This window comes from Trichinella spiralis (genome assembly GCF_000181795.1).
Source record: "Trichinella spiralis strain ISS 195 chromosome Unknown Scfld9, whole genome shotgun sequence".
NCBI lineage: Eukaryota > Metazoa > Nematoda > Enoplea > Trichinellida > Trichinellidae > Trichinella > Trichinella spiralis.
The window spans coordinates 965,786-976,477 of NW_003526948.1; the positions used below are offsets into that span (position 1 = coordinate 965,786).

Genomic DNA, 10,692 nt, shown 5'->3' on the forward strand with positions numbered 1-10,692 from the left:
CTACCGCATCCTGTGGTTAAATTTAAATTCAAGTATGAGATCTTTAACAAAGTAAAAACAAATCGTACCTTGAAATCTTTGACTTTAATATGCTTATGTTGAAATTCCAGTGAAGAGTAAATTAAAATTGTAAGAAAGTATTTGTTGAATGGTTCGTATCAAACATGGAAGTCCAACAATTAATATGAGCAGTTATCAACTTACTGTGTACATATACAGTAATCTGACATTAAGGTATAATTATTAATCAGTATACAATTGCCTATCTTTGACTGTAGTTCTTTTACATATTAATCATTATAATTGAATTATGTTTTATCAAATAAAATGTGAATTATTTGTATGATTTAATATTTATTCTATTTAACAATTTTCTATTTGACGTAGTGTCGTTTAATAGCTTTTTTCTTTAAGTAAATAGCTTCTGTTTGATGTTTGTAAAAAAGTAAACACTTGCTTCCTTATTTTCTTCAACAATTTCATTCACTTCAGAAATAACGACTGTTTATCACATGACAGAATGTTCCAGGTCATATAATACAGTTTGAAAATTTATCATAAAAAATAAAAGGTTCCGTTTGTAATTTATCGTTTCTAGCTGCAATCAAGAAATATTTTTATTAAATGAAATAAAAATGTAGAAAAACAAGTTCAACAACGTTCGAATATTTTATACAGTTCAGGAAGATCTGTAAGTTTAAAAATTTTTCTATCGGTGACCAATTGTGTAGGCGGTAAAAATTTCGCCTTCAGTGCTCTGCATAGCACATTTTCTATGGTCCATTTCCACGAAACCGGCTGTATCAACGGAGATATAAGTTCATCTGAACAGTAAGTTGCTTTTAACGAATAAAATTTAGCAGTCTGTCTGGCAAACGTGTCAAAGCATTCCTTTTCATGAAACCAATTCACATTGCAAAGCAAATTCATCAAATAATGTGGCAAACCTTCTATTTGTGGCAAATAATTTTTAACAAGCATCGGCAACGATATTAAATAATCGTCTTTGATTTCCAACGCAAAGTAATCCCACAACATTTGCGCTTTTGCATTGAACAACTGTACAGCCTTTTCCAGATCAACGTTCTGCTGCGAAATGCCATTTGATGGTGAAGATTCAGTCCGAGAAGCTTTCTGAACTTGAATTGCAATATTTAATAAATTTCGAATAGAAACTGGTTCGGTCATACGAAACGAATCAAGATTACCAAATCGCATTATTAAAATCTAAATCAAAAAATTATTCATAAAATTATAGGCATTTCAAAAAAATATACATTATAAAAAAGATAACCATATTACTTGATAAAACAGTTCCTCACTAATCACTTCCATATCAATCATGTACAAACTTGTTGAACATTGCATGAGTGTAAGTTTTGGATTTATGCAACCGACAAACGTGTGCGTACGAAAAAGATTTCTCATTTCTACTGAACTGTTTTCACAAATTTGTTGCTGCAACTCCAAAACAGATGTAAGATTCAGCACACGCTTAGTCACAGCTTTGGACTTCTCAAGCGCGAGCGAAGTGCTATTTATTTTATCCTAGAAACGAACATTTCATAAAAATATTAAATTCAAAATATTAATATACTTTTTTTTCTGTGGATTGCTCAACTGCTTCAGAATTCAAATTGACAACAGAATCAGGAAACGTTAAAATAATTTGTTCAGATGATAATGTGCTGGAAGTGTCCAAAAACTCATCTAATTTACGATCATTACAATCCACACGGACAATATGACAATCTTGAACAGAAGTTGAAAGTGAGGTAGACAAAAATGAATCACAATTTGCACTTCTCCTTGGTCGTACTGTTTTCACGGCAAGAAAACTACGTGACTTATCTCCAGCTAACAACGTTTTATCGGCTGCTTGCAATATATTTTCCACAATATCAGATTCATTCATAAAGCTAATTTCAGCTTTGGTAGGATGTAAATTGACATCTACTAAATGTGGAGAAATTTCCATTGATATGTAAATAAATGGATAACACTGCTTTGGCAGGTAATTCGAATAAAGTGCCTGAAACCCTCTCTTCAATGCTAAACATTCTACCAGCCGGTTGTTGATAAACAAGCACAATGTGAACTTTTTCGAAGAATAGCTAGTGCTCGAAATTAGACCCTTAGCTTTAAAGCCTAATTTCGGTTCAGTGCAATCAAAAGCAATGAGCTCTTTGGCAACTGATGATCCAAAACATGTTGCCAACTTTTCGTTAGTACTACCTTGTGTTGTTGTCTTCAATTCGCTGATGTTTCTGTCTTCGCGCTTCAAACTAAAACCAATCGACGTAAAATGAATGGCAAATTTTGCAACCAAATCCACAATTCTATTCCATTCTTCGACAGAATTTTTCATCAATCTCTGTCGAACTGGATTATTGTAAAATAAATTTTCAACCGAAATTACAGTTCCTTGATTACTGGCTAAAGCTTTCGGTGGTTCAGTCATTTTTTCACCTAAAAGTAAACAAAAATGCAATTAACATTTTTTCATTTGAACAACATTACATTCACAAAATACTAAAGTCAAACAATACACAAATATGTGCGCATTTATTTTGAAAGCAATACCATTAAATCTACATTCATAACCAACAACAGAATCCAGTGTTTTCGACGTAACAGTAACGTGAGCAACGCAACATATAGACGACAACGCTTCACCACGGAATCCCAGTGTTGAAATATTCAACAAATCTGTAAAATCTTCAAGTTTACTTGTAGCATGACGTTGACAAACCACGGGAAAATCATCACGACGGATTCCGCAACCGTTGTCCTAAGTAAAATAAATTATATGAAAACTGCGTCACTTCATCTGAAATTTAAATCAAACAAATTAGTTATGATTGCATAAGCTAATTGAAAACCACACAAAGGTGCAAAAACTACAATTTCTATCGCTAATAATTACCTGAATTCGAATTAACTTCAGACCACCACCAGAAATTGAAATGTTTATTTGATTAGCGCCGGCATCGACGCTGTTCTCCATAAGCTCTTTCACAACATTCATAGGAGACAAAATTACTTCTCCTGCTGCAATACGGTCGATCACACATTTTTTCAAAGGTTTAATTGGACGAGTAGAATTCATTTTAACACAAAATAGTATATACTTATATCAAAACGTTATTTCCTTATAACAATCGGAATTTTTAATTGACATACAGTACTTGTATAAATGAATTCAAGTACAATTTCATTAGGGAAAAATTAATTATGGAAACGAGACTGTTTGCGTGTTGCAGAAATTTTGCACGCTATTTACATGCGTTAAATTTCAGTTCATTACAAAAAATAACTCAATTATGGAAATGATTTAAGAAAATCTTAACTTTTAAAATGTTATTCTCAGTTAAAGAGTTACGCATTTTTGAGGCTGAAAAAAGACAGTTAACAATACATAAGCAATCAGAACAACAAACCACTACTTTTAGATAGAGCGCTACTGTTTTTCTCACATCTATGGTATTTACTTATGACTTCAAAAATTCAATCAAATTGACGGAACTGCTGTCAAACAAAGCTACGAATTTATGCTAAACAGCTTAAAATGTATTCATTTCTATAATTAATACGCTTAAAACATTCGATTTTATTAGACGCTGGAACAGTAATAAATTGAAACCTATGATGAAAAATGTAGACATAAAATTGCTAGTTAGTGTAGTTGTGCGGCTTCATCTTAGCTAGCCTGTAGGTCATTGTTAAAACTGGGTCTAACGCTTCTCATCTTATGGCCACTGGTTTTTCTTCTCAGATTCTATGTCAGCTAAGAGTAGTCTGATTTTACGAATTGCTATGGAAGCAGTTATGCAGCATGAGTCAGCAAATTTACTTGCCATTTCTAAGCCAAGATCTTACTAACAAATATTTGCTATTATTCTTGAAGAATTCTTGAGCAAAACTGGTCACTCTTTTGAACAGTGACGTTAGCTGAAAACACACGTTGCAAGAATGCGGTTAGTCAACAACACAGTTCGTGGAAATTACCTTGACGGACACTGTTAAGAATGCTAAAATTTGCTAGATATTTTTCATCAATCCACTTTCCAGCAGTATCTGTTAAATGATATACTACTTTATTAAATTAATTATTATTTAACTGTAAACATTTTTTCTGATGGAATTTAACCGTCCACCACTGCCGGTTACAATTATACCAGCAAGTGCTATACGGGCTGACAAGACATTATTGCGAAAAGTTGGCTTAAACAGAAACTTGCTCCAACCTTATCCAGCTTATGCGTTTTACACACTGCCTTCAGCTCATCCAAAGCGCCAGCAATTTTCCAGCTTGCCCAGTGAACATGCTGCATCATTGAATTTAGCTGCACATACTTTACCAACTTCACATATTCGTCTCAACACTGTTTCAGGTCCATATAAATATCCTGAACCTTTGTATAAAAAAACTACAACACTTGGTCATTTCAATAATCGATACATTGCTACAGCGACCAGACCTTCTCACGTTTATTCCACACATGGAAAATATTCCAAACCAACAACTTATCACGCATGGCTACGCTATGCACTGAAAGTTATTCAATTGGTAAATATGGAAAAATGTTTTTTATATAAACAATAGCATCATACTGCACTGCATGCATGCATACAATTTAAAATTCTTTTCCATCATTGAACAGTATCTGTCAAAAGGATTTTATTTCACTTCACATAATGTTATCTGAGTTAAAATTCTTTTATTACTACATTGTTACATTTTCTGATTCACTGAAAACAATTTTTAAATCAAAGCATACGTATTAGATATAATTTGATTTTAATAAGCATTTTTACATAAAGCAATTCCATTTGTTTTTTACATAAAAATAGTTGTAAACACTTGGTAGCTGGCCGTAAGAGTTACGCATATTTGAATTTACAAATATGAATGCAAACGAGCCTTCAAATGCACCAACATATTTGTTATAGGCTTTAGCTGCTGCAGTATTAGCTTGTGTCATTATTCCAGCAAACAATGAACCATTACAATCATTTTTTGCTAGAACTAAATCACTTGGTCAACTATTTGTCATTGCAGTGACGATAATTTCACTTGTCATTACATCTATATTTGCCGTGACCGTATTCATGGCCAAAACCTCCTTCACATGGAGAAATGTGGTTAGCCAATTTTCATTATTCTATTTCTTATTCATTACATTCCTTGAATAGAAAATTCACATTAATTCTTATTAAAGTTATCTAATAAAACAATAATTTTTAGGACAGAATTTCCAGCGTCGTACTGACCATTTTATACATTGCTGCGACTGGCATGGAAATTTGGTATGCTGCGTGTTATCCACCATTTGGCAAGCATTTTCCTGATTACTGTCATTCTTCAGTTTGGATGATTGCAGCTGTAAGCATAACTTTGACTTATCTTTCCTACAATTTAAAATATTTTTTTACATATTTTACATATTTTCAATTTAGATACTTGCATTTTTAAATTTAGTCATTCACGCAACTGATCTGATGTTATCTCTACGTGACGGAGTTAGCTTGCCTTAATGCCACATTTCACAAAGCTCATCAAAATATAGTTGATAAGCAATTCTTCTCTTTGAATTACCACTGTTTTCTTAAAACGAAAATGGTATACATTTTGGAATTCCAACAAAAACATGATAATAAACTCAAACTGCATTTAATAAAGAATGCGCTGAATATAAACACATCCATATATGATGAATATCAGATATAAAACTGCAATCAACCTTTTCACTCTGATGAAGAAAGAATAAATGGCCAAGAAAAAAATTATCATAATAAAAAGCTTTGATATTCCATTAAGATTGTATAATGCATAAAACTGCAAAGTATTCTTTTAATATAGTTTGTGAATTAATGGTACCAAAATATATGCGCATTCAAAATCCCTCGCTATACTGGCGAGATTGTAAACGTCTGCTTATTTGTTCCAAATGGCGTTTTGCCTCGCATACAGGAAAATTGTCCATGTCATAATAATCAGGTGCAATTCTAAGCAACCTATAAATAACTTTATAATCAAGTGCAATCTCAAATATACAAATACAGCAGAAAGGAAAATCTTTTTTTATGAATTAAACTCACCATTCTGGTTTCACGTCTGTCACTGTACGAATGTAATTTTTTGATGTAAGAACAAATTCATTGTACAATACCCATTCAGGTTTATGATCAAGCACTGTGCTTGGATGCAACTGTACCACCTGATTATCTTTAATAGTCAAATAGCTGCCGTTTCGTTCCAAATGTGCTACCTGAAATAAATGTTAAAAAATTAAATAATAATTTTAAAAAAGAGTGCAAAAAAAACAATTTTACCTGCATAAAAAAGCCACTAACTAGTGCTTTTCTGATATTTGTATAATAATCTCGACTTGTAAATTCAGTACTTTTTCTTTTCAATCCAAGGCGATCCATGATTCGACTAAGCTGCAACCGAACGTTGTCTGCATTTTTAATATTTCGGTAGTTGATAAAATTATCGTAACACCACTGCACGTCTTCATGGTCTAAATAATTAAACATATTAACAGCTAAAATTCGTGAACGTCCAAATCAACATAAATAATGACAAACATACTTTGCTTGAAAGCATGATATAAATTCAATAATGTCAAATGGTCGCCATCAATATGCGCATAGCGCATCTTCGCCTCATCCGCAGCTTTTCTTGCTTCCGGGGGTCGAATAAAACACTGAGGCACTGTAATAGATTATCGCCGCGGAAAAATTAATTACGCGTCCCGAAAAAAAATCTCATGGATCCATGTGAAACAAAGACATTTCATCAGTTTAACAAAACATGCAAATTTATTTTAAAATGCTAATCCTATTTCGATGTTAATTTCACATAAAATATAATTTCATTACTTATGAGTGCTAAGTAACTGCAATTTATACGTTAGACTTTGTATATACTTTATTTTTTCTCATAATCCAACAACAAATTTAATTTAAAAACAATAAAGTCACAATATTCTTAAATTATCTGTATGGAACTATTACACACACTCACACATACACACACACACACACACACACACACACACACACACACACACACGCACACACACACACACATATATATATATATATATATATATATATATATATATATATATATATATATATATATATATATACTTTTCTTCTCTTAAGCAAAAACAAAATAATATCGTCACCATCATGAGATAATTAAATCTGCTTTTGGAGCTGTTACAAAATCAATTATTCAAATGCAATATTTTAATTACACAATTTACATGATAAGTTGGAAGTTTAAGAAATTTCTAAAAAATCTTGAATCGTTCTTGAAATACGAATTTACTGAGAATAAAAACCAAATAAATAACATTAGTAATTAATAACTAAAAAAACCTTTTTTGACTAACCTGACAGCATTGCTGTGATGGTGAGAATTTCATTGGAACAGTTGTAATCGCAAGAGGCAATCAGCATTTTCGACAACTGTGGATCAAGTGGAAATTCAGCCATTATGGAACCAAGTGGACTAAGTTCTCCGTCATCGTCCAAAGCGCCCAAATAATTCAACATTTCCAAAGCACGCATCAGTGTCTCTGGAGCTATTAAAATGCAATAAATTAGAAAGAACCAAAGAAAAGGAATAACACATTACAAAAAAAACAAAAAACCTGGTGGATCCATAAAATCAAAATGTACTAAATCTTCAACACCAAGTTTTTTCAATTCTAGTACAACGCTTCCTAGATTAGAGCGCAAAATTTCGGGATATGTCTGCGGAATCATGTCTTCTTGAAATGCTTTTTCCGTGTATAGTCGGAAACATTTTCCGGGTCGAGTTCTCCCGGCCCGTCCGGCTCTCTGCATTGCTGAAGCTTGACTAATCGGAGAAATTAGCAACGATTCAACGCGTATTCTTGGATTGTACACCTCAAAAAAAAATTTTTTAATTACATAAAATTTATTACAACTGATAAAACATAGTTGATAAAATTCACCTTCTGTTTAGAAAAACCAGGATCTACAACAAAGACTACTCCATCTATCGTTAATGATGTTTCCGCAATATTTGTCGAAACAACACATTTACGCCCTATAGCACCATTTGGACGTTTTTCAGGTGGTAGTTCAAAAATTTTCTGCTGTAAATTCGGTGGAAGTGTCGAATATAATGGTATACAACGCAGCTCACCGACTTCGGGTCCTAAATTATCCACTTCTTTCTTGATCCGCTTGCACACTTCTTCAATTTCCTACAATGAAACAAACCACCGTCAAAGACGTCCACGTTTCCTAAAAATGTTCCTTAAATTTAATAATAAACATACTTCTTGGCCAGTTAAAAACACCAATATATCCCCTTCTACTTCTTCGCAGAGATGAATCTGTATGACTGTCCTGACAGTAGCGTCCACATAGTCTCTTTCCGCTTCAGGAGTATAAAACACTTCAACAGGAAACGTCCGCCCAGGCACTGCCATAAGTGGAGCATTGTTGAAGTATTGCTAAAATATATTTCAAAAAAGAAAATAATAATTCAACATATACAAAAAAATAATATTAAAGAACTTTTAAATAAAACATTCAAAAAATGCAAAACAAGCACTTCAAAATGCCATTTAAAAATAATTTTATAAAAAACAAATTTTCACATTATACCTTTTAACAAATCAAAATTTTGTAAAACTAACGATCTGAAGTATCATCTATAAGAAAAATGCACATGTGGAAATTCCACTAGCCAAAAGTTTGGAATTCTTAAAACTATCTGTATCACCTCATAATGCATTGTTCGGTAACAATAATCTGTAAATCAATTAAGAATTGTGTATTGTTTCTCATAACACAACAATTAATCACCGCCAAAACTATGTGAAATCCAATTCTCCAACTTAAAATTAGTGCTATTGCAATAACAATGCTTTACAAAAAAAAAACTTATATCATGTACCAGAATGCATAATTCAAAAACTTATCATTACAGAAATTCTTTTCAACTATATGATAAGTGCTACAAATAAACGCATATCATTAAAAATTTATTTAAAATTATCGTTTAACTTTAAAAATTACAATCAGTTATGCACAATTTTATTGAATAAATTTAAATGCTCATGCAAATGTATATACATTGTCTAAGGTGATACATTACAAGAAATCTAAATACCTGAAATTTTCCAGCATCCAATGTTGCACTCATTACGACCACCTTCAAATCGGCTCGTTGTTGTGAAACTTCTTTAATAAGTCCCATTAAAATGTCCGTAGCTAAAGTTCTTTCGTGTGCTTCGTCAAGAATCACTATACCATAACTGTCTAACAGTGGGTCAGACATTGCTTCTCTTAATAACATGCCATCTGTTAAATATCTGAAAAAAAATTATTCGAAAACCAAAATAATAAATAATACAATTAACTCACTTCAAAAATGTTCTTGGAGAACTGCAGTCCTCAAAACGAATGCTGTAACCAACTTCCATACCAAGGGAAACATCCATTTCTTCAGCAACTCGCGCTGCCACTGACATGGCAGCTACTCGCCTGGGCTGTGTGCAAGCAACAGATCGTCGACCACCTTTAGATGTCAAATCACCTTTCAGTCGAACATAATCGACACACCACTGTGGAATTTGTGTTGTTTTTCCAGAACCAGTTTCACCGACTAAAACCAATATTTGGTTCTGACGCAGCATTTCCATAAATTTATCATGATATTCAAATATTGGAAGATGTTTTCTCTTTTCCAGAAGTTGAAAATAATTTTCAGAATAAGGCAAACCAGTTAGAGGATTTCGAATGACATCTGAACTTCCAGGTACAGCTACTTTTGAACTCTTATCCGCATCAATGTTTCCAACGTTAGAAGAAACTTCATCTGCATGATTTGAAGCACTCCAACGGGGAATCTTCGCTGGTTTCACATCTATTCTAGCCTTTTGAGACATAACGAAAGAATTCGCACAGATGCAAAACTATTCTCTGCAAATAAATCATTCTCATCAAAAATTTACATTCATATGCTGGTGATAATCGTACAAAATTTTTCAATAATTTACATTTGTCAAATTTTAACAAAAACTAAACAAAAAAATTTCAGTATTCATCTGGTCAATATTAACTCTTACAAAATAAAAGTTCTTTTCTGTTATAAAACAAAACGCCACTTTAAATAAAAAATCACCAGATTCCACCAAGCACAAATATTCGACAATTCCCCATTTACAGTATAACAATTGAAAATCATGATCAATCACACTAAAATTATTTATATTCGTTTGGGAATTCAATGAAATGAATAAATGAAGTAGAAATGAAACATTTTCCATTTCTAATGTGTCAAAATAAGACTAAAGTAGCTACTCTATCATCGAGAACATCATATATTACTTGTTTTTACAGTAATCTTTAAGAAAAATCATTTTTATATTTTTAAAAGAATTCAACAAAATAGTACGCCTTCTGATTTACAATATCAAAATATTTTATTTTTTTATCTAAGATTCATTTTAGCCTGAAAAAGCTTTCAGGCTTATGTCGAAAATGTAGTCGACTGTGCGTGTGCGTAAAGAACTGAACTGAAATTAAATCAAGATGAAAGTAATCAAATGCAATCTCAAAACTTAATTTTCGCACAATTCAACACAACTATATACTACTGAAGTATTTTACAAAATCCATAAAAACAAAGTGTCA

At 32.2% G+C, this 10,692-nt stretch overlaps 3 protein-coding genes across 3 annotated transcripts; all 3 read right to left on the reverse strand.

Moving 5' to 3' along the window:
• Window positions 1-530: 530 nt before the first annotated feature.
• Tsp_09579 (DNA mismatch repair protein Mlh1) lies at window positions 531-3,109 on the reverse strand. Its single transcript, XM_003371282.1, has 6 exons — window positions 2,927-3,109; window positions 2,584-2,791; window positions 1,598-2,469; window positions 1,303-1,548; window positions 660-1,227; window positions 531-598 (listed from the first exon to the last, which is right to left on the reverse strand). The coding sequence occupies exons 1-6, from the start codon at window positions 3,107-3,109 to the stop codon at window positions 531-533; spliced, it is 2,145 nt and encodes a 714-aa protein (XP_003371330.1).
• Window positions 3,110-3,749: 640 nt separating this feature from the next.
• Tsp_09578 (conserved hypothetical protein) lies at window positions 3,750-4,985 on the reverse strand. Its single transcript, XM_003371283.1, is given in 7 exon segments — window positions 3,750-3,874; window positions 4,009-4,095; window positions 4,122-4,224; window positions 4,248-4,346; window positions 4,357-4,409; window positions 4,490-4,552; window positions 4,865-4,985. 7 exon segments carry the CDS (start codon window positions 4,983-4,985, stop codon window positions 3,750-3,752), a joined length of 651 nt encoding a protein of 216 aa, XP_003371331.1.
• Window positions 4,986-5,897: 912 nt separating this feature from the next.
• On the reverse strand, window positions 5,898-9,944 carry Tsp_09577 (ATP-dependent RNA helicase Dhx8). The gene is made up of 9 exons (XM_003371284.1): window positions 9,421-9,944; window positions 9,167-9,368; window positions 7,998-8,141; window positions 7,671-7,929; window positions 7,410-7,595; window positions 6,599-6,721; window positions 6,337-6,527; window positions 6,103-6,272; window positions 5,898-6,018 (listed from the first exon to the last, which is right to left on the reverse strand). Exons 1-9 carry the CDS (start codon window positions 9,942-9,944, stop codon window positions 5,898-5,900), a joined length of 1,920 nt encoding a protein of 639 aa, XP_003371332.1.
• Between the last annotated feature and the right edge of the window lie 748 nt (window positions 9,945-10,692).

Bases quoted from the DNA above. Each gene is read 5' to 3' on its own strand.
- Tsp_09579 (XM_003371282.1), bottom strand. From the start codon at position 3,109: ATGAATTCTACTCGTCCAATTAAACCTTTGAAAAAATGTGTGATCGAC. The intron at 2,792-2,926 runs GTAATTATTAGC...TATTTTACTTAG, and splicing joins TGAAGTTAATTCGAATTCAG to GACAACGGTTGCGGAATCCG. The intron at 2,470-2,583 runs GTATTGCTTTCA...GTTTACTTTTAG, and splicing joins TTATGAATGTAGATTTAATG to GTGAAAAAATGACTGAACCA.
- Tsp_09577 (XM_003371284.1), bottom strand. From the start codon at position 9,944: ATGTCTCAAAAGGCTAGAATAGATGTGAAACCAGCGAAGATTCCCCGT. The intron at 7,596-7,670 runs GTTTTTTGTTTT...TAATAGCTCCAG, and splicing joins TGATTTTATGGATCCACCAG to AGACACTGATGCGTGCTTTG. The intron at 6,722-7,409 runs GTTAGTCAAAAA...AATCTATTACAG, and splicing joins CATCACAGCAATGCTGTCAG to TGCCTCAGTGTTTTATTCGA.
- Tsp_09578 (XM_003371283.1), bottom strand. From the start codon at position 4,985: ATGACACAAGCTAATACTGCAGCAGCTAAAGCCTATAACAAATATGTT. The intron at 4,553-4,864 runs GTGTTTACAACT...AATAACTTTCAG, and splicing joins CTCTTACGGCCAGCTACCAA to TGCATAGCGTAGCCATGCGT. The intron at 4,410-4,489 runs GTGAGAAGGTCT...ACAAAGGTTCAG, and splicing joins TTTCCATGTGTGGAATAAAC to GATATTTATATGGACCTGAA.